Source organism: Gopherus evgoodei, chromosome 2 (genome assembly GCF_007399415.2).
Source record: "Gopherus evgoodei ecotype Sinaloan lineage chromosome 2, rGopEvg1_v1.p, whole genome shotgun sequence".
Classification (NCBI taxonomy): Eukaryota; Metazoa; Chordata; order Testudines; family Testudinidae; genus Gopherus; species Gopherus evgoodei.
Window position 1 is genome coordinate 10,074,173 of NC_044323.1, and position 26,971 is coordinate 10,101,143.

The 26,971-nt window shown below is 50.5% G+C and overlaps 1 protein-coding gene and 1 pseudogene across 2 annotated transcripts; both read left to right on the plus strand.

The window, feature by feature from the left end:
• The first annotated feature begins 248 nt into the window (after positions 1-248).
• On the plus strand, positions 249-6,674 carry LOC115645387 (zinc finger protein 501-like). 2 transcript variants are annotated; one of them, XM_030549976.1, is made up of 2 exons: positions 249-420; positions 3,750-6,674. In XM_030549976.1, the coding sequence occupies exon 2, from the start codon at positions 4,014-4,016 to the stop codon at positions 5,229-5,231; it is 1,218 nt and encodes a 405-aa protein (XP_030405836.1). In that variant the 5' UTR covers positions 249-420; positions 3,750-4,013; the 3' UTR covers positions 5,232-6,674. The 2 variants fall into 2 exon arrangements, with proteins under 2 accessions (XP_030405836.1, XP_030405837.1); XM_030549977.1 differs by having other exon boundaries at positions 3,753-6,674.
• A 5,515-nt stretch (positions 6,675-12,189) lies between these two features.
• LOC115645386 lies at positions 12,190-25,388 on the plus strand (annotated as a pseudogene).
• The last annotated feature ends 1,583 nt before the right edge of the window (positions 25,389-26,971 follow it).

The window sequence follows — 26,971 nt, forward strand, 5'->3', positions numbered from 1 at the left end:
AACTCCCAGCAAGGCACTGGAAATCCCCTAGAATAGGAGCTGTGCAGCTAATGCCCAGGGTGATCTAATGTTGATTGCATCCTCAGGAGAACTGATGGGGCTGGCCATGCCAGGGTGCGTAGGCTCTGCCCGTATGCCAGCTGTCTTCCAAATCCACCAGCATTTCCTGGCCTCTTTCTCTCCCCCTTCTCTGCTGGCTTTGTTTCTCTGCCTTGTGTTTTACCCTTTCCCCGGTAGCTTTTAGAGCCCTGACACAGACTTCCTGTGAGTCAGCACAGCAGACATTTGGAGGAGAATAACTGATGGGCAGAGCCACAGTGTGTTTGGGTGACAAAAAGCGAGAGGTCTGAACTCTGCCTTAGTTGCCAAGTTACCTCTGACTGAAAAATTCTCATCTGGCTAATTCTTAGAGAACAAAAGGTAAATGCCGGAAGTGAATGCTTTCCCACAGCTAAGATAGCATCAGTGAACATCTTTTGTGTCTGTATATGGGCCAAGTTTCATCACTGGAGACTGACTAAACTAGGAAGATACATGGAAATATTTCTTGAAAATTTCTGATCAACTTAATATTATATTTCTCGCAGTTATTGATGTTAAATCTCCCTTTGATCAGAATCAAATATGTATTCTTTTGGGTGCCACCTGCTTGTTTCTTTAAACCCAAGCACCAAGGACAATATGATCACAGCTGATGAATTTACAAGGTATACAGGGATATTTGCTGATGAGCAGAATGGGACCAAAATCTTTTATGTTTGAAGGTTCTTTTATTTAACAGCTGACACGTCAAAGTTGCTCCATGTCAAAGAAACTAATCGTCTGTGTTTAATTTTAAAAACTGTACGAAAATAATGGGCCCAAACTGACTTGATGAGGCCATGTGTTGCGGCTCATATCCTGGTTGTGTGTGCGCGAGTAGGTGTGTAAATGTATTTATCTTAGAGCATCGACTACTTATCTGATGCTGGGGCACAGAGCAGTTTCTCTCTGATGGCAGCACTCAGCCCGGTTACATTCTTTTACACTATTTATTTAACTTGCCATCTTAAGTTTATTGCCACTGCACTAGATCATCAGTGCATTGAATATGCAAAGTCTTATTGTTAATGATGGGTATTTGTTGGATAATTCATAAGGTTCCTGATCGAGAAAAGCACTTAAGCATATGCTTAACATTAAGCACAGGAGTCCCATTGACTTCAATAGAGCTGCTCACATGCTTAGGGTGTATCTACATGGGAAACTGACCAGAAGAACTACAGCTGTATAATTATGTCTATTATACCAGCATAATGTCACTTTTATTCCGGAATAGGAGTGTCCACAAAAGGAGTTATGCTGACCTAGCTATAAGGGTATAAATATACTGCTACCATTCTGCTAATTTCCCCAAGTAAACAAGTCTTTAAAGTTTAGCATGTGCTTTGCTGAATCAGAGCCACATAGACTATGAACAATGGTTATGTCTGTGAAAATGTCAGTGAGGCAAAGTGTTCGTAGGTGTTTGGATTTTAAAGCAAGACTAATTTTTTATGCCGGCATCACAATACATTGTTGTGCTTTAAGTCATCTTCATTCTTCATTAATTATTACCGATTGTCATTATCATCAGCTCTCTTCCACAGCTGTCACCGAGTTGTCCCTTCAGGCCTGGATCCTGAAATCACTGGGGCTACTCATGGGAATAAAGTTAAGACCGGCCATGTGTGTTTGCAGGACTGGGTCCTAACTCTTCACCCAGAAACCTCACTATGGCCCAGGAGTGCTGCAGCATGTAAAAGCAGGGGAGCATCCTTTTAAGCTGCATGTGAACCTTCCAGTGGCGCTGACTGTGTTCTCGGTGTTAGAAGGTGCCTGAAACCAGCCAGAGCAGCAATGCCTATGTAGCCATGCCTGGCATATTTAGTAAAAATAGTTATTTGGGTCCCACCTGTGCCCTTATGGTGTCTTCATATTATTGTTGTGCAAAGAGCAAAGGACAGAGCAAGTATTCAGTTAAGTGCAAATCTATGTTATACCAGCTGCCACTGGTTCCTAAGGGCCAGATGCAGCCAGGAATCAGCAAGGAACAGGGCACCCAGACCGCTCCCTTTTTCCTCTGGCCATGCCTCCATACTCATCCTCCCTTGTCTGGCTACACTGGTTTGAAGGCCAGAATGCATCAGAGGTGCAGTGCAAAGTGGCCTCACCACAGCTTGGGGCAGGGGTCGGCAATCTTTCAGAAGTGGTGTGCCGAGTCTTCATTTATTCACTCTGATTTAAGGTTTCGTGTGCCAGTAATACTTTTTAATGTTTTTAGAAAGTCTCTTTTTAAGTCTATAATATATAACTAAACTATTGTTGTCTGTAAAGTAAATAAGGTTTTTAAAATGTTTAAGAAGCTTCATTTAAAATTAAATTAAAATGCAGAGCCCCTCGGACCGGTGACCAGGACCCAGGCAGTGTGAGTGCCACTGAAAATCAGCTTGCGTACCGCCTTCGGCACGAGTGCCATAGGTTGCCTACCCCTGCCGTAGGGGCTGGCCATGCTCCGTCCCGTTTAAGTGCCCATCTGCACTGCACTGCATTCTAGCATGTGCATTTCTTGGTTCTCCAGCAGTGTTAGGGAACAGTATTTTAGTCCATAGGCAGATCAAGCCTAGTTTAAAGCACTTTTCCTTCAAATGGTTAGTCAACCCTATTTCCACCCCATTGAAAACAGATGGCCTAGTGGCCATTTCTTTTTGTAGTGCAACGAGACCCTCAAAGTCAATGGGCCGAATTCATCCTTGACGTGAGTTTGGCTTTAACCGTTTCCAAAGGATGCGATTTAAAATAGGTGAACAAAGAAGACTGCACAGTTGCTTTTTGGCGCAAGTAACTGGTTGCACACTTCCACGTGTATCAGGGTTTGTGCTAGAGAGAGGGAAGAAACTGGCTGTGGCAGAGTCTATTACAGTCTCTCATCTTGCTCTCATCAGATCAGCAGGTCAGAGCAGGAACAGCAAGGGATGGAAACAGGCTATGAAAACAAGCAGCCCCAACTGAAAATGAAATAAACGACAAAACTTTATTGTAATAATGATGGGCAATATGCTTGTTTGAATGGGAATTAGGGAAAGGGGAAGGCTGATAGGTAGGACAAAAGCAACAGAAGCTGTTCTCTCTGCAGCTGATTCTGGACTCACATCAGTTTCACATCAGTGTAACTCCAGGACCTCCTCTGGAGTTACTCTTGATGTTTCTTCACTAGTAAACACTGATGTCGTGGCAGAGGAATATGGACCTGTGGTTACAATAATAGGCTGGGGTTCCAGCCTCAGCTCCCAGTTCTGCCACACACCAGCTGTGTGACTCGTGACTCCATTGAAGCCAACCCCCATTAACTTCAATAGGGCCGGATTTTCATCCTTCCATCTTTCTGTGCCTCTATTGTCTATCTGCCACATAGGGATAGTGATATTGCCTTTCTCCTACCCTCGGTCTGGGTTGTCTAGCTCACAGATAGGGAAGCAGAGGTACCTGGAGCACGAATTAACTGCCACGGTCACAAGCAAGCCAGTGGCCAAGATGGCCCCCTCAGGACCACACGTCCTGAGACTTAGTCCACTGCTCTAAGCTTTACATAACAATGCCCACAGTCCCTGGGCTTCAACTTAGCTGTGATCATTCCAAGATTTTCTCCAAAATTAACAGCCCTGACTGTGGCCTTTCTTCTGTCATCAGCCTCTGAACTAATGCCTGATTGTATTTGATTGTTCATCCAGCAGATGAAAGCCCAACAGTTTCAAATAAGGAGAAGCATCCAGAGGAGAGGACTAAAAACAGGAGCCCCCTCAGGAAACAAAATGAGGAAGGAGAAGTGGGAGTACGCTGAGGCGAGGTAGAAATCTTCATGAGTCAGGATAAAGCCAAGAAAGTAAAACCTAGCTGGAAACAGATGCGACACACCCATTCCCTGCGAATGAAGCTTCCATAACATCCCAGCAGCCTGGTCCGCCAGGGCAGCCTGGGAGCAGAGCAGCGGTACAATGGAAATCCTTAAACTAGACACACCAGACAGACTGGGGCCATGCACCGAATATGGGGAAAGCACTGATCAGATGGTAGATCTGGCAGCCCAACGGAGAGCCCAGCTTGGCAAGCATGATGGAGATGAGAAAAGTACCACACAGCCAGGAGAGAGAGCACGTGAGTCTGCCAAATGTGGGAAATGCTTTGTTAAAAAGGGGAATCTCACAGCCCATCAGAGACCTCACAGGAGATGGGGCCCTGAGGAAGCCAGTGAGTGTGAGGGAAATCCAGCAGCAACAGGAGATCTTACAGCCCATCAGAGACCTCTCAGGAGACAAGGCCCACAGGAACCCAATGAGTGTGAGGGAAATCTGACAGGAGATCTCGTAAGACACAAGTCAAGCACCACAAAAGCAGAACCATCCCCTGGCCTGGAAGTTGAGGAAAGCCACCAGGGAGCGCTCTGCGCCCCAAGGGGAGGCCTGAGGAGAAAGCGGACTCACACATGCTCTGAATGTGGGAAGAAGTTCAGCAAGAAAGGTAACCTCACCAAGCATCAGCGCAGCCACCAGGATGAGCGGCCGTTCAAGTGCAGCCAGTGCCAGAAGAGCTTCTTTGTGAGGTCCCAGCTCTCCCAGCATGAGAGGATCCACACGGGGGAGCGGCCGTACAAGTGCACCGAGTGTGGCAAGCGCTTCACCCAGAAGTCCAACATCATCATCCACCAGAGGATCCACACGGGGGAGCGGCCCTTTAAATGCGCTGACTGCGGGAAGAGCTTCATCGACAAGTCGCAGCTCATCACGCACCGTCGGACCCACACGGGGGAGCGGCCCTTCGCATGCAGCGAGTGCGGGAAGGGGTTCCGGCAGAAGATCACCCTGATCACGCACCAGAGAATCCACACCAGGGAGGAGCCCTACACCTGTCCTCAGTGCAGCAAGAGCTTCAGCCAGAAGGCCAACCTCATGAGGCACCAGCTGATCCACACACGGGAGGGGCCGTACATATGCACCGAGTGCGGGGAGAGCTACAGTGCCATCAGGCACCTGAAGAGGCACCAGTTGAGCCACGCCGGGGAAAGGCCCCACGTGTGCACCAAATGCGGGAAGAACTTCACCCGCAAATCAAGCCTCAACAGGCACCAAGAGATCCATGCCAATGACAGGCCATATGCGGTGGTGGCAGCAGAAAACCTCACCGTGGTCTATGAGATAATGCAGGTCCCACTCTAACACTAGGGGTGGGGTGGGGTGGGGTGGGGGATGTTGAGTTGCAGTAAAAATTTCCTCTGTGTCACCCGTAGGAGGTGCTCAGAAGCTCCCTTGGGGCTGCTCTCTCTCTTCAGCTGCCATTGAGTCTAAAATACCTGAAAATCCAGCAGAGGACAAAGAGCATGGGCTGGGTCCTTGCTGCTATTTTAATTTGTGTTTATCTTGCATGGTAATAATCAGTCTGTGCATTGCTTTTGGAGGGAGAGTTAAAGGAGGAGAAGGAGGTGAGAGCAGCACTGTCCCTCCCTCTGAAGGAATCAAGGTGACACTCTGCAGTCTGTAGAAAACACGTTGGTCCCTAGACACCATGGCTGCCTGAGACACAAGGATGGGGGTCAGGCCTGGGGTGACTAAATATTCAGCCTCATGCCATGGCTCCTACCCAGAGTTACAGTCTGAGCACACAGCCTCTTCTCTGCATTGGCAGAGAGGTTCTTGAGCACTTTCCCACCAAGGCTTCCTTGGGGGAGGAAGGAGGATGTCTTTGTTTAATATATGGTGTTAGCTTCTGGGCCCATGTAGTTGGTTTTCTCTTGCTGTCCTTGTTCTTGGTCTCATTTCCCACATCGCCCACACCTGCCCCAAACCCTATTGTTCAGGCCACTCTCCAGATGTGTCTGAAAATAGCCCTCCTTCATACCGCTCCCCAGTGGATGTCCAGGCCTCATTAGCATGTGCTGTCTGCTGATTGACATATGCTAATATGCACCTAGTGGATGTTTCTGCTTAGCCCTGAGCACCCAAGGAATTTGCATGGGCCCTTCTGAAAACCCCACAGAGCACTGGGTACAAGGCGGGTCCAAAACCCACCTTTAAAAATCCTTTAGTCAACCCAAATCCTACCCAAGTCCCTTGGATGGGGCCCCAAATGGCTATTGGCACCTGCCCTGGCTTTTGAAAATTGTCCAAAGCTCCTTAGCAAGAGAGCTAGGATTGGAACTCTGCAACTGGTAGCATGATTTAGATGGGGACTGGTCCTGCTTTGAGCAGGGGGTTGGACTAGATGACCTCCTGAGGTCCCTTCCAACCCTGAGATTCTAGGATTCTAGGATCTACCTTCCTACTCATTTCACTAGTCCTCACTGTAGTGCCAGTTAGAACCAGTTATCACTAAAGCTGTCCTCTCTTTGCATTAAAATGCCTAGCAAGCAGGTAGCACAAGATCAGCGATTTGGCTTCCATGCACTGATTTAGGAACCAAAATGTTGTTAGGGTAGCTGAGAAAGACTGATCGTCACACAGCGATTTTCCAGTGGATCCTTCCATCAGGTTACACTGTATGCTTCCATCCCTTTTGGCAACCCTTAAGCCTCTCCCACAGCCAGCTTTGTGCAAACCTCAGCTCGTGCAACTCCACTTGCAAAAGAAAGGGGCTTTTCTAATAAACATTCCCAGGTTACTGTCTTAGGCCTTGTCCAAGCTGTGTTGTGTGAACAATACTGATATAACAATAGCAGCCATGTTAGTCTGTATCCGCAAAAAGAACAGGAGTGCTTGCAGCACCTTAGAGACTAACAAATTTATTTGGGCATAAGCTTTTGTGGGTTACAGCCTACTTCATTGGATGCATAGAATGGAACATATAGTAAGGAGACATATATACATACAGAGGACATGAAAAGGTGGGAATCCCCCTACCCACTCTAAGAGGCTAATTAATTAAGATAAGCAATTATCAGCAGGAGAAAAAAAACTTTTGTAGTGATAATCAAGATAGCCCATTTCAGACAGCTTGACAAGATGTGAGGATACTTACCATGGGGGAATAGATTCAGTGTGTGTAATTGTCCAGCCATTTCCAGTTTCTGTCTTAATTAATTAGCCTCTTAGAGTGGTAGGGCAACTCCCACCTTTTCATGTTCTCTGTATGTGAATCTATATCTCCTTACTATATGTTCCAGTCCATGCATCCGATGAAGTGGGCTGTAGCCCACGAAAGCTTATGCTCAAATAAATTTGCTAGTCTCTAAGGTGCCATGAGTACTCCTGTTCTTTTTGCAAATACTGGTATAGTTATTGCAGTATGACCTAGTGAGGAGGATGCAGTCCAATTGGTATGATCGTGCTTTATACCAGTATATGGAAAGGGGAATAAACTATACCAGTACAAGGTACTTTTATGCCCGTTTAACTGCGTCCACACCAGGGGTGCTGTACTGGTGTGACTGTGTTCGTACAAAATCACACCTTGTCCAACACAGTGAAACTGGTATAACCTTCCAGTGTAGACCAGGCCTAATGCAGCTCTTGCTGGTACAGCCTGTGCTATGTGTGATTGTGACTCAGGGGGATAAAAAATATCCTCAAAATGTGCTGGCCAGCTTGAAACAAAAATGGAAGAACTGAAACTGCATTCACCTGGCCCCGCCCTTCCAGGCACTCCATGCTGATCTGTGCCGCTGCTGCCCGGCTGAGATGCCAGCAGTGGGAAAGATGACAGGCCTAGTTCTTCACTGGCTAAGCATTTACACCTGTCCAAAGCAGGTGTAAAAATGCCACTTAATCAGCCTGCTCCACTCACACTGCTGGGAGCATTATACAAGGGCCTTTTCTATACTGGAGATTTGCCCTTGTACAACCGTTGGTGACCTGGTACCAGCGTCGCTGCACCAATGCAAACTCCTAGCACAGACGGGAAAAGCTACTATTTGCACCCAGGCCACTTTCTCTGGCGTGGAGTCAGACTGAGCACCGTGGCACAGGAAGGCTATTCGTCCATTAGAGCAGGGATAGGCAACCTAGATGATCATAATGGTCCCTTCTGACCTTAAAGTCTATGAGTCTATGGCACGTGTGCTGAAGGCAGCATGTAAGCTGATTTTCAATGGCACCCACACTGCCCGGGTCCTAGCCACCGGTCCTGGGGGCTCTGCATTTTAATTTAATTTTAAATGAAGCTTCTTAAACATTTTAAAAACCTTATGTATTTTACTTTACAACAATAGTTTAGTTATATATTATAGACTTATAGAAAGACACCTTCTAAAAACGTTAAAATGTATTACTGGCACGTGAAACCTTAAATTAGAAGGAATAAATGACGACTCGGCAAACCACTTCTGAAGGTTGCTGACCCCTGCATTAGAGGGTAGCATTATACAGCAAAAGAGATGACAGCAGATTTCAAGAATCTAAGGCACGAGGGAAGAGGAAAGGCTGGTGAGTACGTCAAAGGAACAATAAGCCGTTTTCTCTGGTCATGGTTCTGCACTCACATGGGTTTTGCAGCAGTGTAACTCCAGCGATTTCATCTTTGCTTAAAGAACAGGGTCACCAGCTCTAGGTTCAATTCTTCCCTGCCCCCAACTTCCTTTGTGACTTTAGGGAAGTCATTTTTACTCTCTTGGCCTTAGTTCCCCTATAGGTGGGGAAACAAGCACAGACCACATACAACTTGCCCAAGGTTACACAGCAGTTTTACAGATGGGGGAAACTGAAGCTTGGAATTGGCTCTGCTCAAGATCACACAGGATTTGTGTGTCAGAGCGAGGCATGGAAGCCACTTCTTCGGATTAAGTATTATTAATTATTTGTATGATCATGGCACCTAGGAACCCTACTCATGGACCAGGACTCCACTGTGCTAGGAGCTCTCCATACACAGAATGAAAAGATGAGGCAGCACATAGGGGAGGCATGGGGGGGTCAAATGCACTCCCAAATTGGCCTGCCAGGGAGAGAGAAGGGCTCTGTCCTTCTCTCCCTGCATCTGCCCCCCAGCATGTTCGACGGGTCTCCCTGGCAGCCAGGCGGGGAGCAGGATGGAGTCACTTTTGCCTGAGAGGACCTGGCTGGGAGGCAGTGGTAGCCCACTTTCTGCCTGGGGTCAATGCTGGGGACAGAGGCTAAGTATGCCAGAGGATTAGGGGAGCAGAACTCAGCCCACTGCCACCCCAGCTGCCAGGGACAGAGGCCGAGCGAGTTGGAGGCCACCCCTCACAGGTAACATGGGGTGGGGAGAGCACTGCAGTCCCAGGCTGGGTGCAGGGTGGGCAGTCACTGGGCAGAGGAGACACACGGGGCAGTCATGTGTGTGTTCTCTTTAGATTGTGCCCCGCCAGTATGGGGAGGTACAAGTCATCTATCCCAAGGGGCTTAGGAGAGTTTGGAGGAGCAAGTTGAAGGAAGATAATGAGGTAACTTTGTGGGGTGGTTATGGGGAGCACCTCCCAAGCATGTGCACCAGGAAGGAAGAAAACACAATGGTGTTTAAAAATTTAAGAAGTGGGCAGTGGCAGCTGGCATCACGAGCCCTGTGCTCTCAAACCAAAACATCCTTACCCTGAGATCATGGAAACGTTTGATAGAAATGACTCAATCCTAGCCAAGAGGTTGGATGGGGGGTTGTTTGTATGTTTGTTTGTTTGAAATGACTCCAGAATGCATGGTCCAAAGTTAGGGAATGAAAAGGAAACAGAGAACTTTGGCAAAAGTATTTCTTACATGTGGAGTCGTTAACAGGAGAAGAAAGCAAATGATTGGAGCCTTTCCTACCAGCTGACCCCCATTTTCGTTAAAGGCACATCACCAACTTAAAAATCATAATTCTGTCTCAAAATGTGTCCCTGCCACACATCCCTCCTGATCACTAGCACTGGAAGAAATTAGCAAAAAAAAAAACCCAACCCATACCAATATTGGCTTGGAATACAAGACAACCACACAGACTGGAATCAGTAACACCAGGCATTTTTCCAGCTGTCGATATGAACATGCCTTAGAGCAGTGGTTCTCAAAGTTGGGCCACCACTTGTTCAGAGAAAGCCCCTGGTGGGCTGGGTCGATTTGTTTACCTCCCGTGTTTGCAGGTTCAGCTGATCGTGACTCCCACTGGCCGCGGTTCGCTGCTCCAGGGGCTGCGGGAAGCGGCGCGGGTCGAGGGATGTGCTGGCTGCCCTTTCCACAGCCCCCATTGGCCTGGAGTGGTGAACCACGGCAAGAGGGAGCTGCGATCAGCCGAACGTGCAGACGTGGCAGGTAAACAAACCATCCTGTCCCGCCAGGGGCTTTCGCTGAACAAACAGCAGACCGGCTTTGAGAACCACTGCCTTAGAGGCAGGGCCAGCTTTAGATAGTGCGGGGCCCAATTCAAACAGTTTCGACAGGGCCCCAGCAGGGAAGACTTGAAAAAAAAAATCACGTGAAAAAACACATGGGGCTTATATTCACCAGGCGGTGCTCTGAGTCTTTGGCGGCACTTCGGCAGTGGGTTCTTCATTCACTCTGAGTCTTCAGCGGCACTGACGGACCCACTACCGAAGTGCTGAAGACCCAGAGTAAGCAAAGGACTCGCCGCTGAAGTGCCGCTGAAGACCCAGAGTAAGCGAAGAACTCGCTGAGACCCGAAGCACCGCCAGGTGAGTAAAAATTAAAAAATCCCCTCTAGCCAGGGAAGGGATTCTCACTGGGCACAGGGCCCGATTCAGAGGAATTGGTGGACTAGGCCTAAAGCCAGCCCTGCTTAGAGGAGGTCAGAACCACTATCCCTGTTTTATAGATGCGGACCCTTGAATTGAAATGGCTTGGTCCAAGACCATTTAGCAGGCTAGGAATAGAACCCAGGATTTCTGAGTCCTAAGTCAGTGGCTGGGCCATTAGGCCACAGACACTATTAGTCACCCAATTACATATATTAAAAGCAACACACTGGGTCTTTCTGGCCATCCAGCCACGTTTGTAGCTGTAATTACACAAACCAGACTCACAAGGATGGCAACTTACACACAAGTGGCCCCACTAGCTTCAGTGGCAGTTAGCATTACGAGTGCCAAGCATACAAAAATCATGCATCGGGCCTCAGGAAATCACGAGATCGGTTTAAGAATCATGAGATTTTTTTTTTAAAGAACAAATGAGGGGGTCTTTTTATGTGCCTTCCAGTCACGCTTGCTCCAGGCTTTCCTCAACCACCACGAGGATGAGAAACTTGCTTATTTAATGGAAGCTCAGATCCTTCTGGAAAGCCCCTGCGACGGCCCTTGCAGGACTGTGGCCTAGTGCTCACCAGTGTGAGGAAAGGGGGCACAATCAGGCCTGCGCTGTTTTGTCTTTCCACACAGGGTCTGCTCCAAAGCCCATTGAGATTAATCGGGGGGTCTTTCCATGCACTGGGCTTCGGAGCAGGAACTTAGGGAGCAGTTTTGGAAACCACAGAAGCAGTGTGGGCTAGTGGAATGAGCACTGTACTAGGACTTCTAGGATTAGCCCCTGCTAAGACATGATGTTCTAGGTATACATGGCACTGTGATGCAATGCCCCGGCCTTGTCCAGAGGATAAGGCTCAGGACCTGGGCTCTGGGCAACTTGCTCATCTCACTTAACCTCAGTTTCTCCATCTATCAAATGGGGACAATGATACTGATGACCAACCTTTGTAAAGTGCTTTGAGTTCTCTGGATGAAAAATGCTACCTGGGAGCAAGGAAGGAGCCATGTGACTTTGTTGGGATTACTCACAGGAGTAAGGCTTGGTAGGATCACACCCTTCAATTGAAAGAACTGAATTCCCTTTGGCAGGGACAGTGCTGGCCTCTGTCTTTTGCCCAGCGCGGGGCACACTTCCGGGGTTTAACAAATCCGAACAACTTGCTACAAAGTGAGGTTTTTCACGCTCCTCTGTGTCACTCAAAGCCACAAACAGCTCATTCAACACACACATTCCCAGCCCTTTAGGGTGACCAGATGGCCTAATTTTATAGGGACAGTCCCAATTTGGGGGTCTTTTTCTTATATAGGCTCCTATTACCCCCCACCCCTTGTCCCGGTTTTTCACATTTGCTGTCTGGCCACCCTACAGCCCCTGACACCTGCACAGCACCAAGCCAAGACTCCAAATCGAAACTGCCAGCAGCCCCAGCCCTGCCTCCCAAAGACTACAACTCCCAGCAGGACCTTGCCCAGCCGCAGGGAGCATGCAAGCCTCTGCGGAACAGGAGCCCTGCGTGCAAGGCAGCTGCAGTACCCAGGGGTGGCTAAGGCTGGCCAGAGAATCAGGGGCCTGGACCCCGGGGGTTTCAGAGCCCAGCAGCATTTCCTAAGCCCCTCTCCTCCCTGAACCAGCTTCTGTTTCTCTGCCTTCTCTCCCCCGGTAGTTTTTATATCCCCGACTCAGACTTCCTGTGAGTCATCACAGCAGACATTAGAGCAGTAACTGAAAGAAGAGAGCAAGTGTGGTGATGGGGTATCCGGCAAGTGACAGCTGATGAATTAAAACCTCCTCCCTGTCCAGCTCTGAGGGCAATGAGAGAAAGGTAAGTCACTGGCTGACTTGGGATCTTAGGGGCCAGGCTCTCAGGGAACAACTCTGTGCCCCCACTAGTCACCAGAGCCAACCAGGAAATGGCTGGAAGTTTTGATTGTTGTGAAACTGAAGTGTTTGAAAATGGTTGGTTTTAAGATCAGAAACATTTCGCAGGTTTAAAGAAATCTTGGGACTCCAGGGATGGGGGGGTGGGTTCTCAGCCTGCGACTGACACTGTGCAAAGATGAGATGCAAGTGCACCTACAAAGCACGTTCAGTCCCGGCTTCGGTCACAGCAAAAAGTGCAAATAAAAAACACAGGAAAGGAAGGTGATTTTTTTAAAAGCCTGCCTAAAATGATGCCTCTGAGAAATCCCCTCCTGCCTTTACGGCAGCATCACAGAATGACCTTCTTTGCGCCAGCCTCCGTTGTCATGACCCGACCCTGGGAGGTGTGTGTGTGTAAATGGATCAGGGCCCTTTTCCAGGAAACGGGAGTTGAGCAAGGATTCAGCAGCTGATAATGCAGCTTGGATCTTATTTTCCACTGAACAGATTCACATACTAAACACATTCGGTGCCACAGAAATGCAGCCACGTCTGGGGTGGAGGGGAGCAGCCAGCATGCTGCACAAAAAGTCCTGAGAGGAAAGTTTGGCCACAGTCACCTCTGTGCTTCTGAAGAGTGCTGGGGAGCTCTTAGGGCCATGCAGAGCGGAGGGACCCTAGTTTTTAAGGTCTTATCTGAAAAGTCTGCAACAGAACAAACTGCATGCAGTGGCACTGGTACACTTTTTATAATGGGGGTATTGTGTCCCTGTCTGTAGCCTCTGCCATCCCCTAGAGCTAGGGCTGGGAGCAGGGCCATGGCTCCAGGACGGGGGACATGGCCAGGGGGCCACACTGAGGCCACAGTTGGGGGCAGGCGCGGGGCCAAAGAGTGCAGCCCCAGGTGCGGGGCCAGCAGCCAGGACCCCAGGCGTGGGGCCCACAGCCGGGACCCCGGGCGCAGGGCAAGGACCATGAGCAGAGTGCTGCAGCACCCCCTACACCCCTAGTTCCCGCACCTACAGCTGCATGGTACTGGGTTTATCTACTCACGCTGATTAAACAGGCAGCAGGACAGTTCCGTGCTTAGGGAAGAAGGGTTCTAGAGCAGAGACAGAGTAAGCACTGGCAGCGGGAAGGGAGGGCTGGATCAGGGCTCTTTTTGCTTGGCAGGAGTTTTCAATAAATCAGGAGAGGGGTCACTCTGAGGAGTGGCCACGTAGCGGCTTTGTCTCTCTCTAGGACTGGAGTGGCTCCCGCAAGGTCTCACTGGGTTTTTGCCTCTGGAAACCCTACTGGGGGCAGGAACTCATTCCAGGATGTGGTCCCTGTTTGCCCCCCTGGTTCAGCATGTGCAGATCCCCCTGTAGTACCAGCTGGTCCACCTATGAGGATAAAAGCCTACTACTACCAGTGAATAGGGTTACTCCTTCAGCTCAAGTAATGGAGGCCCATGCTTATAGCACCAAAGCAGATGATGACCCATGAGGGCTCCATCTTTTACATTAAGCCTTTAGCTAGGGATGTCAGATCAGTCTGAGCCAGACATATATCCCACCCACCTGCCGGGAGGGAGTAGGACCCCCCAGACCTCCGAGGGAGCAAGTTCTCAGCTTCCCCCAGGTTCCTCCGCTCCCTTGAGTAACTCGGGTGGCAGGCCACAGAGCAGCAGAGATGTAGCTGTCAGTTTCACTTCTGCCGCAGAAGGGTGGGAATGGTAGCAGGGCCCAACCGTGCTTTGGTGCTGGAGACTTTCAGACTTTAGCCGCTTTCTGATACATTTACTAAAAACTAATCAGGCAGCCCAGGATGTTGGTGGGGCTGTGAAACAAACAGGGTGAGGGCTCTGAGCTGATACTCCAGGTTAATCCTGGGATAAGGCCATATGGGATTCCACTGGGATCTTGAGATAGGCAGGGTTCCTGCAGTTTGCCACTGCCAGGCGCAGCTGCTGAGAGCTGGCAGCATCTGACGTATTCTGCAAACTTTCTCCTCAAATACCAGGCTGAAGGGCACCTTAGCAGAACACGTAATAAACTGTAACAATAGTGAGTGAGTGGCAGGATCCTGTAATCGTTCCCATGAATCGGTGCTGCTGCCCTGTCCCGCTGAGCAAGCACAGGGTACGGCTACGCTGCCTCAGAGGTGTGATTGCTGCACATGGACTTAGGCCTTGTCTACGCTGCACAGTTTGTCGACAAAAGTTCACTTCTGCTGACAAAATGCTGGAGGTGTTCAGGCTGCCGTGCTCCTCCTGCTAATGTAACTCCCCTGCTGTGATGACACAATTACACCACCTCGACAAGAGGCGTAAGGCTTATGTCAGTGTAGTTAGTGTAGACATTACGTTCCTCACATTGGCTCTTGGATCCCTTAGAGCCGTGAAATTGACATGAAAGCGGCTCCCGGCTCCCCAGGCAGACTGCTGCAGCATCTCTGCTCCAAGCTGGGCTGCCACCCAGGCTCCTGGCTTGGACTACTACCCGCAGGTTCCCTGCTCCCCGCTGGGAGTCCTGCAGCTTCCTGGGGTCCTGGTTCCCTGCTGGGAGCACAGCAGCCAGAGAGACTCCGGGTACACATCTCCCCGCCAGAGGCAAGAAGCCTGGGAGAATGGAGGTGAGAAGCCCCGGGCTGCAGCTGGGCTCCCTGTGAAGAGCTGCATGGAGCTGAGAGGACACGCACCACGGACAGGAGGGTAGTGTGGACATCAGCCATCGCAGTAATTACTGTAGTGTAGAGGTAGCCGTACCCAAACAAGCTTTGCTCTAGCTAGCGGAAGCACCAATAGCAGGGAAGCTGCACCCGCACAGGTTTCAACATGTCTGTACAAGCCTGCCTGGAACCCTGGGTAATTCCTCAGGCGGCTGGCCTAGGCCGAAGCCAGGGCTGCCGCGGATCTGGGACCAGAGCTGGCCAGGTTAACGCTAGCCTGGACGTGTCAGCCTGTGCTGCAGTCACACCTCTCATTTCAGTGCCCGAGACCCACAGAGGCGCGTGGAGGACCAGGTAGCAGGGCTGAGCGCGGCAGGGAGAAGGGTCACCTCCAGCTCAGAGAGCAGCTGCAGAGCTGTTCCCTGGAGGCTCCGTCAGTGCAAGAACCAGAGCGACTGGCAGGGAGGGCCCAGCCGCACATCCTCTGGCCACACCAGCCCCCCTTGCATACTGCTTAGGAGCCTGGATAGCTGGGCTGCCAGCAATGTGAGCGTGGACAGCTCTTCCCCCAGTCACCCAAACAGCATAATGGAGCAAGTTCCGCGGCCGGCCGTAAGGCTGACTACACTGTCCCCGGTGCAGGCGTGCTGTTCCTGTAGCAAGGCCATGGGCCGCACAGGCCCGGGTTAATGAACTGGGTACAAATAGGCCCTCTGCTCCAGGCCTGCAGAGTGCAGCATGCTGAGCTCCTGCACTGGGGGGAGAGGGGGCATTCAGCAAAGTGCCCCTTATGCATAACAAACCCCCACATGGACCCCCGAAGGCCCCTCACACTGCAACCTATATACAGGCCCATACACACCCCATGTGTACCCAACATTCTACCACCAGCCCCCCATCCCAGCAGCCCTGACATTCATCCTGCCCCCCAAAACCCTACATTCTGGCCCCCAACCCCACCTGCTCCCAACATCCCCCCCCAACCCTATATCCCACATAGCCCCACCTGCTCCCAATGTCCCCCAAAACCCTACATCCCCCTAGCCCCATCTGCTCCCAATGTCCCCCCAAAACCCAATATCCCAGCCCCACTTGCTCCCAGTGTTTCCCCCAAAACCATAAATTCCAGCCCCACCTGCTCCCACTGTCCCCCCAAAACCCTACATTCCAGCCCCACCTGCTCAAATGTCCCTCCAAAACCCTACACCTCGCCAATGCCACCTGCTCCCAACATCCCCCCCCCCAAAACCTACATCCCGGCCCCCCAGCCCCACCTGCTCCCAACACGCCCCCTAAAATCCTTCATGCCCCCCAGCCCACCTGCTCCCATCTCCCCAAAACCCTACACCCCAATCCCCCTGACCCACCTGCCTCCAACATCCCGCCAAAAAATACTACATCCCGACCCCCCAGAACCACCTGCTCCCAACATCCCCACCTCCCAGCCCCACCTGCTTCCAACATCCCCCCTATATCTACATCCCAACCCCCCAGCACTACCTGCTCCCAATGGCCCCCCCAAAACCCTGCATCACAACCCCCCAGCCCCACCTGCTCCCAACATCCCCCCTAAACCTACATCCTGACCCCCCATCCTCACCTGCTCCCATCCCCCCTAAACCTACATTCTGACCCTCCCAGCCCCACCTGCTCCCAACACACCCCCTAAAATCCTTCATCCCCCCCAGTCCACCTTCTCCCATCTCCCCAAAACCCTACACTCCAATCCCCCAGACCCACCTGCCCCCAACATCCCCCCCAAAACCTACATCCTGACCCCCCCAGCTCCACCTGCTCCCAACATCCCCCACAAAACCCTGCATCCCAGCCCCCCGGTACAACATAGGCCATAGGACTTCCCGGAATTCCTGTGTGAACTAGACCAGGGTTTTTAGAAAAACATCCAGTCTTGATTGAACAATGACCTGTGATGGAGAATCCACTGTGACCCTCGGTAAGTTATTCCAGTAGTTCATTCCCCTCACTGTTAAATATGTATCTCATTTCCAATCTGAATTTGACCTAGCTTCCACCTCCAGCCATTGGCTCTTGCTATAAATAGGAGTTTTCCTTCCTCATTGGCCTTTGAAATAAAGCCTGACTGTCTTTTTATTTTTGAACCCAGCAGATGAAGGGAAATGAGAATTACTGCCCAAAAGGGAGTCATGAAAATTGGCATCAGCGCCTTTGTAGGCTCAGAAGCTCCCCTGAGCCTGGGCAGGCCAAGAAAATTGGAGGACATGGCAAGAAAGACCCCAGATGATCGGTCTTCTTGTGCGTGAGCTTCCTGCCAGCTCAGTCCCGGGAAACCGGACGATGGAGAAGCTGACAGTTATTAAGGTGGAAGTGGAAGATCTCCTCAAGCAACCCCGGGAGAAGATGTACGCTTGCACGATCTGCGGGGACAGTTTTAATCACAAGGGCATCCTAGCCATGCACCAGAAGACCCACAAGGAGGAGATGCTGGTGGAGCACCATGAGGAGGAAGGAAGTGCCATCACAGCAGGAAAGCCAATGAGCCAGCAAGCCAGCAGAAGGGCAGAGGATGCCAGACAGGAAGGCGTGAACCAGCAGGGAGATCTCTCAGCGCAGAAGGAATCCCTGCAGAAAGCAAAGCCCTACTCTTGCACCAACTGTGAGAAGAGCTTCAAAATGAAGGTGGACCTCACCAAGCACCTGAGGACCCACACAGGGGAGAGGCCTTTCCCGTGCATGGAGTGTGGGAAGAGGTTCATCACCAAGTCGCAGCTGAAGGAGCACCAGAGGATCCACACCGGGGAGCGACCTTACCAGTGCTCCGAGTGCGGGAAGTGCTTCACGCAGAAGTCACAGCTCATTGTTCACCGGAGGATCCACACTGGCGAGAAGCCCTACAAGTGCAGCAGCTGCCAGAAGAGCTTTGTGGACAAGTCGCAGCTGGTCGCCCACCACCGTATCCACACAGGTGACCGTCCCTTCAAGTGCGGGTTGTGTGCCAGGGGCTTCCGCCAGAAGATCACCCTCATTAAACACCAGAGGGTCCACACTGGGGACAGGGGGCAGCGGCATGGCGGGCCCCATACTGGCAATGCCTCACAGCTCATCGTTCCCGAGTCGACGCCGGATGGGAAGAAGATATTCCGATGCGGCACGTGTGGAAAGGAGTTCAAGAAGAAGTCGATCCTGGTGACCCACCAGAGGATCCACACCGGGGAGGAACCCTACCATTGTGCCGAGTGCGGGAAGCGCTTCCGGCAGAAGATCCACCTGATCCGTCATCAGAGGACCCACACCAGGGGAGAGGCCCACGTGTGTGTTGAGTGCGGGGATGGCTTCAGCAGCAAGGGGCAGCTGCTGAGGCACCAGCGGTGCCAGCACCAGAGCGAGGGATCCCACACGTGTCCCGAGTGTGGGAGGTGCTTTAGCCAGAAAGTAGGCCTCATGGCGCACCAGAGAGTCCATGAGAAGGAGAAGGGAGATGAGAGCTTGGCCGCCACTGAGGGGAGCGCTGGTGAGGCAGCAGACGGGAGGCTGCCTGCCAAAAACGGCAAAGGCAGCAGCCATCCGAGGGACCTGATTGTGCCTCGTAAGAGCCAGGTCTATACCTGCACCCAGTGTGGCAAGACATTCACCAAGAAAGGGAACTTTGCCAACCACCAGCGAGCCCACACGGAGGAACGGGCGCACCGGTGTGGCGTCTGCGGCAAGAAGTTCACCAAGAGGGGGGAGCTGACCAAGCACGAGCGGATCCACACGGGCGAGAGGCCGTATGTCTGCGACAACTGCGGCAAGCGCTTCACCCAGCGCACCCAGCTGGTCACCCACCAGCGCATCCACACCGGCGAGAAGCCCTACCCCTGCGCTGACTGCGGCAAGCGCTTCATTGACAAGTCCCGACTGACTGTGCACCGGCGTATCCACACCGGCGACCGGCCCTTCCAGTGCACTGCCTGCAGCAAGGGCTTCCGCCAGAAGATTGCCCTCATCAAGCACCACCGAGTGCACGAGAGGGGCCGTCTGGATGGGGAGGTCTCAGGGCGGAAGGAGCACGAATGCCCCCAGTGCGGGAAAGGCTTTGGCACCAAGGAGAACCTAGCCAGCCACCAGCGGCTCCACGCCACCGAGAGGCCCTTCAAGTGCGGCGAGTGCGGGAAGAGCTTCACACAGAAAGCCCAGCTGGTGGTGCATCAGCGCATCCACACCGGCGAGCGCCCCTTCCGCTGCCCCGACTGCCACAAGGGCTTCATCGACAAGTCCCGGCTCATCGTGCACCGCCGGATCCACACTGGCGAGCGGCCCTTCAAGTGCATGGCCTGCGGCAGGGCCTTCACCCAGAAAATCGCCCTGACCACCCACCAGCGAGTCCACATGAGGGAGCACGAGGCCACCCGGGAGCCCAACAAATACTCCAAGCGCGGGGAGAATGACTCGGGCAAGGCCCAGCCAGGCGAGGAGTGGCCCTTCCTCTGCAATGTGTGCGGCCGGGGCTTTCGCAAGGAGATAGCCCTCATCACCCACCAGCGGGTCCACACCAAGTACGAACCCAACAGGTGCAGCAAGTGCGGCCAGGTCTTCCCTGACAAGGCCCAGCTGCTCCTGCATCAGCCGTCCCACGCGGAGGACCGGCCCTTTAAATGCAACACCTGCGGAAAAGATTTCAAGCGGAAAGAGATCCTGATCACCCACCAGAGAATCCACACGGGAGAGGTGCCTTTCAAATGCACCGAGTGTGGGAAAAGCTTCTCCCAGAAGGCCAACCTCATGAAACACCAGCTCACCCACACGCGGAGGGGTCCCTTCATCTGCTCCGAGTGTGGGCAGAGCTACACCACCTTGGGGCATTTTAAAAGGCACCAGAGGAACCATCTGAGAAAGCGAGCCCCTTCTGGGGAGGAGAAAGACTTGGCAGAGGAGCAGGACGCAGACGGGCTGCCGGAGACGGGTGTGCACAACGGGCCCATTATCGTGGTAAAGACGGAAGTCAATACAGATGACTATGAGGTCCTGCAGGTCCCATGAAACCTCCCTCATCAGGGAGTGGTGCATGTGTAAAGGGATCCTCCAGAGGCAATGCAGGAGTAAGGGCCCTGGTGCTGCCAACCCCTAGCGTTCAAAGTCATGAGATTGGCTAAAAATGTCATGAGATTTGAGAAAAAAATAATACATGTGGGGTTCTTTTTATGAGCCTTTGGGGGTCACGTTTTCAAGGTTCTCTCTGCAACCACATGGGCTAGAAACTTACTTTTTCAATGAAATCTGTGATTTTGGATGTCTTCACGTGACTCCTGGAGCTGGGGCTTTAAGGAAAAAACACCAAATATCCCAAGAGTTAGCAACACTGACTCTTCCGTAGATCGGTATCCAGCACTCAGCGGCACCAAATATCAATATTAACCTGACCTGGGTTGCAGGTGGTCTGGGAGAGCATCAGCGATTCACTGCAGTGTAAAACATCACCAGTCATCATTCCATACGACAGTAAGAGAGGCAGTTATCATCACAGGGCTCCACACGGATGGACTGTTGGGCCCATGCAGAGCCCTGTTGAAGTCAATAGGCTCCCCGTGGGATGCAGACATCCACTTGCGTGGAAGGGTTACCTGGATCAGGGCCAATGTACCTAGAAAGAGCGCACCTACTTGAAGAGGAGATAGGTCCAGATCCTCAAAGGTATTTAGGTGCCTAATTCCCATTGGCATCCACAGGGAGTTAGATGCCTAAATACCTTTGAGAATCTGGGCCATAGTGTTTACTTCAAAGTCTGATCTTTTTTGATGATCACTCTTTAAAATACGCTCACAGACGGTCTTATTTCGCTATGCGATCACCAGTTTTATTGTTTCAATACAGGACATTCACTGCAAAAGCACTGTTCTGGTTGAGGATTGAAACACACAGGTTGCCTGATTCACAGCTACATTATTCCAGTTTAAATCTGCTGATTCCAGTGGTGTAAAACTGGAGAAATGGTGCGAGAAATCAGGCCCAAGCTAGTTCCGGTTTTGCTATAAGCTCCTCAGCTGCCGCACATCGGCAGAACTCAGCTGAAGTCACTGGACATACCCCAACTTGCATCAGCTGAGAAGCAGGTTCGTGATTCCCACAAGACGCATTTCTCCCACACGCTTGTATCTATATAGTCCAGCAGTTCGGTGTCCAGGAGCCCAGAGTATGACATGTATACAAGGGGATGACATTAGGAAGAAACTGTAACTTTGACTATCCTCTCTGTTTTGCATTTAAATTCTTAACCATAGCATTGTCCTGGCCTAAGGCCCTTCCCCCTCTGTAGAAAATCCATATGAGAGGGAAACATGGGCCATGATCCTGAGAACCTGTAACTCCCATGACTTCCCAACAGTATGATCCAGGAGGACTTGTGTCCCAAGCCTGCCAGTCCCAGGACATTTGCAGGACAGGGTTGTCTACCTCTTCCCCTTCACTTCTTGCTCGCTGGCTGTAAATCTCGCTAAGGCCTTATATGGCTATGGGTTCCCAGCTCCCCTGGGTTAAAGCTGCTGGGATTGCTATGTAAAGTGGCTCTCTCCTGACTCCGCTCTGCGCAACCCCATGAAAAGCCACTGAGCCCCAGTCACATGGAGGCTCGGGGATGAAGAGAGCAATGGCAGCTGTAGGGGCAGCCAAGCACTGCAGCTCCATCCATCCCATCTGGCCCTGGGCGGCCGGGAGGATGGCAGGGCTCAGCCATGGTTTGGAATAAACATTGGAACCATTTCATCAATACCTGCTGCCTTCTGCTCTCTCTCTCCTTCCCCAGCAGTCAGGATCTTGGTTCCTCCAGGGTACATCTCCACTGCGGCAGGGAGCGAGCCGCCCAGCCCAGGGAGACAGCCTTGTGTTAGCAGGGCTCACGCTAGCATGCTGCAAAATAGTTGTGTGGACATCATGGCGTCGGCAGATGTTCAGGCGAGCCACACGGTCTGAGACCCACCCTACCTAGCCTGAGTCTCCACCCGGGGCCGCAACATCCACTCTGCTATGTTTGAGCATGCCAGCCCAAGTCCTGCTAGCAGGAGTCCGGCTCCCCAGACTCCTTGCTGCTGCGGAGACATGCCCAAAGAGTTCACAGATCCCTCCTGGGACCTGCTTTCTGAAGCCAGCACACTCCATTTGTGACTACAGAGATGCATGGCAGTTAGAGGTGGAAAAGCCTCATTCGGTCATTTCCCTTCCAATGCAGGATTCCCTACCTTGTCCCAACTTTTGTCTAGGGTGACCAGATGTCCCAATTTTATAGGGACAGTCCCAATTTTGGGGTCTTCTTCTTATATAGGCTCCTATTACGCCCCACCTCCTGTCCCGATTTTTCACATTTGCTGTCTGATCACCCTACTTTTGTCCAGTCCAGTTATTAAATGTCCCAAAGGAAAATGGCTGCCCCGATTTCCCTGGGGAGACCGTTCCACAGCCTAATAGTTATTGAGAAAGTTCCCCTTATATTCATCTTAAATGCTCCCTTTCTTAGATTCCTTCCATTGCCCTGCATATCACACCAAGAATGAGGCCCAGTGTTTTACTGCACATGGTCTGCTGAAATCCAGGTCTGGATCATGCAATATGGAAGTGCATCACTGCTTGCAGGGAGTGCCAAGAGGAGCAGCGTTAACTAAACAATGATGGGGGTTTTAATAAGTCTATGACTGTCTGAATGCTGTGGACACCAAAGAGGGAGAGGAATGATTTAGGCCCTGATACTGCAAACGCTTTTACACGTGCATAACTTTTAGCACATATATACGCCCATCGACTTCAACAGGACTATTTGTATGCTTCAAGGTCAGCACGTTTAAGGGCCTTAATAATTTCCTCTCCCTCTTCGGTGTGCACAGCATTCAGACAGTCATAGACTTCTTGTGCCCTCCGTCATTATTTAGCTCATGCTGCTCTTCTCTGAGTGTCCCCCGCTCAGCAATCCATTCCCATATTGCAGAATCCAAACTAGGATTTAGGCAGACCCCGTGGGGTAAAGCAGCAGTACAAACTGGAGTCCAGAGCTGACCAAAAAAAAATTTGCAAAACTTTAACTCTTTCATTTTGCTTTTTTTTCAAAACTGACTAAATTTTCTCAGTTTTGGAAATTTCCTCCAATCTTTTTTTTTTAAATTGACCTTTTTCTCCCCCCCCCCCAAAAAAAAATTTTTTTTAGAATGTGGAAGTAGAAAATGTTTGGTTTATGAAAAACTTCACCTGTAATTAACCTAAGCAGTCAAAATTGGTGCCAGAACATGTAAAAGGTAAACAAAAACAAATACATGGAAAAAAATCAGTAAAAAAAAAAAAAGGGAACAATGTTGAATAATCAAGCTGTTTACCAATATTTCGGGGTGGGGGGGGAGTTCCCTAAAAGGGTCATTTTTTTTCGGTCCAGCATATTCTTTGTTCCATATTTTTTGGCCAGCTCTACTGGGTTTCTCAGTCTGCGAGCTAGCGCGCAACACCGACCTCAGTAAACAATCCCACGGTAACTACGCCTGAGTCCTCGCTCCTGAGCTACACGGCACTTCGAATAAGTTATCCATCAAATGCAACTCTTTATTCGGTGTCTCGTTTTCAAACTGATCCTGTTTTCTGACACTCAGTCAGCAACTTCCAAGTATGCCCCAATTTATATGAACAAATGTAAGTCATGGTGAGTTTGGGAACTGTCCATTTGGTGATGTGTGACTGGTCACCTGAATCACACGGCTTTATTTCTATCACCGACTGGATGACTAGCTTCTCAAACAGGAGAACAACAAATGAAATAGCCTATGTTGTTTGCAGGCAAATACAACTATGCAAATAAGGCCTAGAAATTCCTCAAACATCCATGCCAACAAAAACCCTTGCAAAACTTCAAGAATAACCAATAATAAGAAGCATGACCATGACCCAGCCCCAAACTCTTTGGAAGCTGACTGGACATTCATTAACTCTGTTTTGGCAATTGGCAAGTCAGCTCTCCAGAAAAGTGTGACTTCAGAGGGGGATCCGGTAATGTGAGCAGATGAGTTTTTGAGAGAACAAAAGATCCTGTTTTCTTGCAAATACTCCTAGGAATAAACATAAAATGGAACAGAAATTTTAAAACTGATGCCTGCAGTAGTCAAATGCTCACAGTTTTCTATGTGACGTGGGCTCTGTCAAGCCACATTGGCCCGTGCATCCTGGAAATGAGAGAACAGTAGGAAAGCATTTGAGAGTGAGAGGGAAAACAATAGAAATGGGTTGGGAAAGTATCCAGAGAAGGAGTTTTCATAAACAAGCCAGCAAAACAAAAAATGTACCACTCCTGCTGAATAGCATCAGAACAGAGCAACCTTTCAGCTTCAACTGGACTCCCCAGACACTGAAGAGAGATAAACTGTAACGGTTCAAAACAAACATCACTTGTATCAGTTGCTTTTCTTGATCTGTTTGAAAGGACAGCAGTACCTTAAGGTGCCTTGACTCATAACAGCGGCCCACTTGTATCTCACAGGTTCGCCTTTCCAATCATCGTTTGTAGTAAGGACCATCCGACAGTTTTGCACAAGGAGTATAGGTTTCTATTTATACATAACCAGTCCAAAGTGAAGCCAGAGCTTGAGGAAGAAGTGGAATGGGGAGTCAGCACTGCAAGAGGCAAGGATCTGTGCTTTGCAGTGTGCCGTAACCTACTCTGTATCTACCATCCCATTTTGATCCTTAGATGTCACTAGAGGTAGCTAGACCTCTTGAAAAAGAAGAGAAGACCATTGAGATTGGGAGATGTTTTGCAGAGAAGGGAGGTTTGTGAAAAGGCCAGTACAGTCCACACAGATGGGGATTTCAATTTCCCAGATATATTTTTACACTTTCTTTTTATTTATTATAATACAGAATGTATTACTGCAGAATATTAATGAACTCGCAAGACCGAGGGACCTCACCTGTTATTCACGTTGGGAACGTGTGTTCTCTCAGCAATCTAACATACAATGCATTGATCTTCTTTGCCAGTTTTCTTCGCTGGGCTTCTTTTATTTTGAAATTAATTTAATTCTCTCCGTTTATTATTTTTTTTAATTCAATCCTTTTGGCATATGCTGTATTGTATGCAATATGATCCTTATGCTTATCCACCTCCTTAGCTGAAATTTTTACTGTAATCCTCTCATTTTTGAGGTGATTTGTTTTTATTTTTCTGAATAAAAAGCTTTATTAAACAAATAGATGCAATGTCCCTGTTGTACCTAAATCATCCTTCCCTGAACAGAAGGGGGCAGTGGCGTTCCAAGGGTAAGAGCATAGAACTGGGGACCAGGACTCTAGTGCCCATCCCCTGGTATACCTCTGAGCGGCATATCTCATTGAAGTCAGGGTGGAGTTCACTGTAAGACTAGGGCCTTCCTGCCACGACCCTGGGCAAACCGCTCAGCCTCGCTGTGCCTCAGTTTACACATTTGTAAAATAGATCTAACATGTACCTCAGACACTATGGCAATAATGCTGCTGTGGAGAGGCATCATGTAATCACCAAACATGATTATTTTAGCAGGAGCATGGGGTAGCTTCATCAGTGACTACTTGTCATGTGCGTTAAGATCCTTTGATGGAAGGCACTATAGAAGTGCACTAGTCCAGACTCCAGTTTCCAACAAGGCTGCAGACGCTGCTTCAGAGGATGGTGCAAGAAATGCTGCCATGGACAAGTAGGAAATAACTGATCATAGGACAAGATTCCTTTTAGCTCCAGCCGGTTAGGCCCTGATCTGCAACCTCCAGGCAGGCAGAGCCCTCTGCCCTGTCAGCTCACACACCCAAGGCTTTAGTAACTAAGCTCTGGCCTTAAAGAGGAGCTGTAAACCTGTAGGGCTGCTGGCCTGTCTCCTCAGCCCTGGAGGAATAGCTCCACACCCACAGCCTGCTCAGGCCCCTCTTCAGGGCAATTTCATGCTTTAGACATAAAACTCACTGTAACACCAAATCACAGCCAATTCCTCTGAACAACGCAGGCTGCAGGTTCCAGAGCCTTTCCCCATGAGAACCTGGGGCCTGCCACAGGAACCAGCTTCTTCCACGCAGCTCTTCAGGAGCACTCTCTCAGCCCTTTATAGGAACCACCTGACCCCTTCCCAGCTGGGCCTGGTCATCCCATCTGCCAGGCCCAACTACCTGATCTTAGCAGGACTCCAGCTCTGAACTGTCTAGTACCAGATCCTATTACCCTGTTACAAGACCTCAGATCCTTTTAATCCTACTTAGCTGCGACTTTCACTTTATTGTACCCTGTGTGACGGGGCTCAGATTCAGTGACAAGCAAAAGTTTAGGTTCTCCAGAAAGAAATGTCTTGCTTTCCTAGGTTGTTTCAATCACCTCTCTCGGGCCCCCCACACCAGGTCTGCTTCATTAACTAGTGTATCTGTTTTGATCTGATCTGACCCACCTGGGGCCTCCCAAGCCAGCAGATCTCAACCAGGAGTCCGGGGCCTCGGGGGGGCCATGAGCAGGTTTCAAGGGTCTACCAAGCAGGACCAGTGTTAGACTCACTGGGGTACAGGTCAGAAAACCTAAGCCCTGTTGTGCAGGGCTGAAGCCCAGGGCCCTGAGCCCATCACCTGGGGCTGAAGCAGAAGCCTGAGCAACTTAGCATCGTGGGATGCCCTGTGGCGTGGGGCCCTGGGCAGTTGCCCTGCTTGCTATTCCTTACCGTCAGCCCTGGCTTTTATATGTAGAAAACAATTGTTGTGGCACAGGTGAGCCATGGAGTTTTGATAGCTTGGGGGGCAGGGGCTCAGAAGAGAAAAGGTTGAGAACTCCT

What these genes read in the sequence shown, in the direction of transcription:
- LOC115645387 (XM_030549976.1), top strand. Translation starts at nt 4,014, where the DNA reads ATGGAAATCCTTAAACTAGACACACCAGACAGACTGGGGCCATGCACC.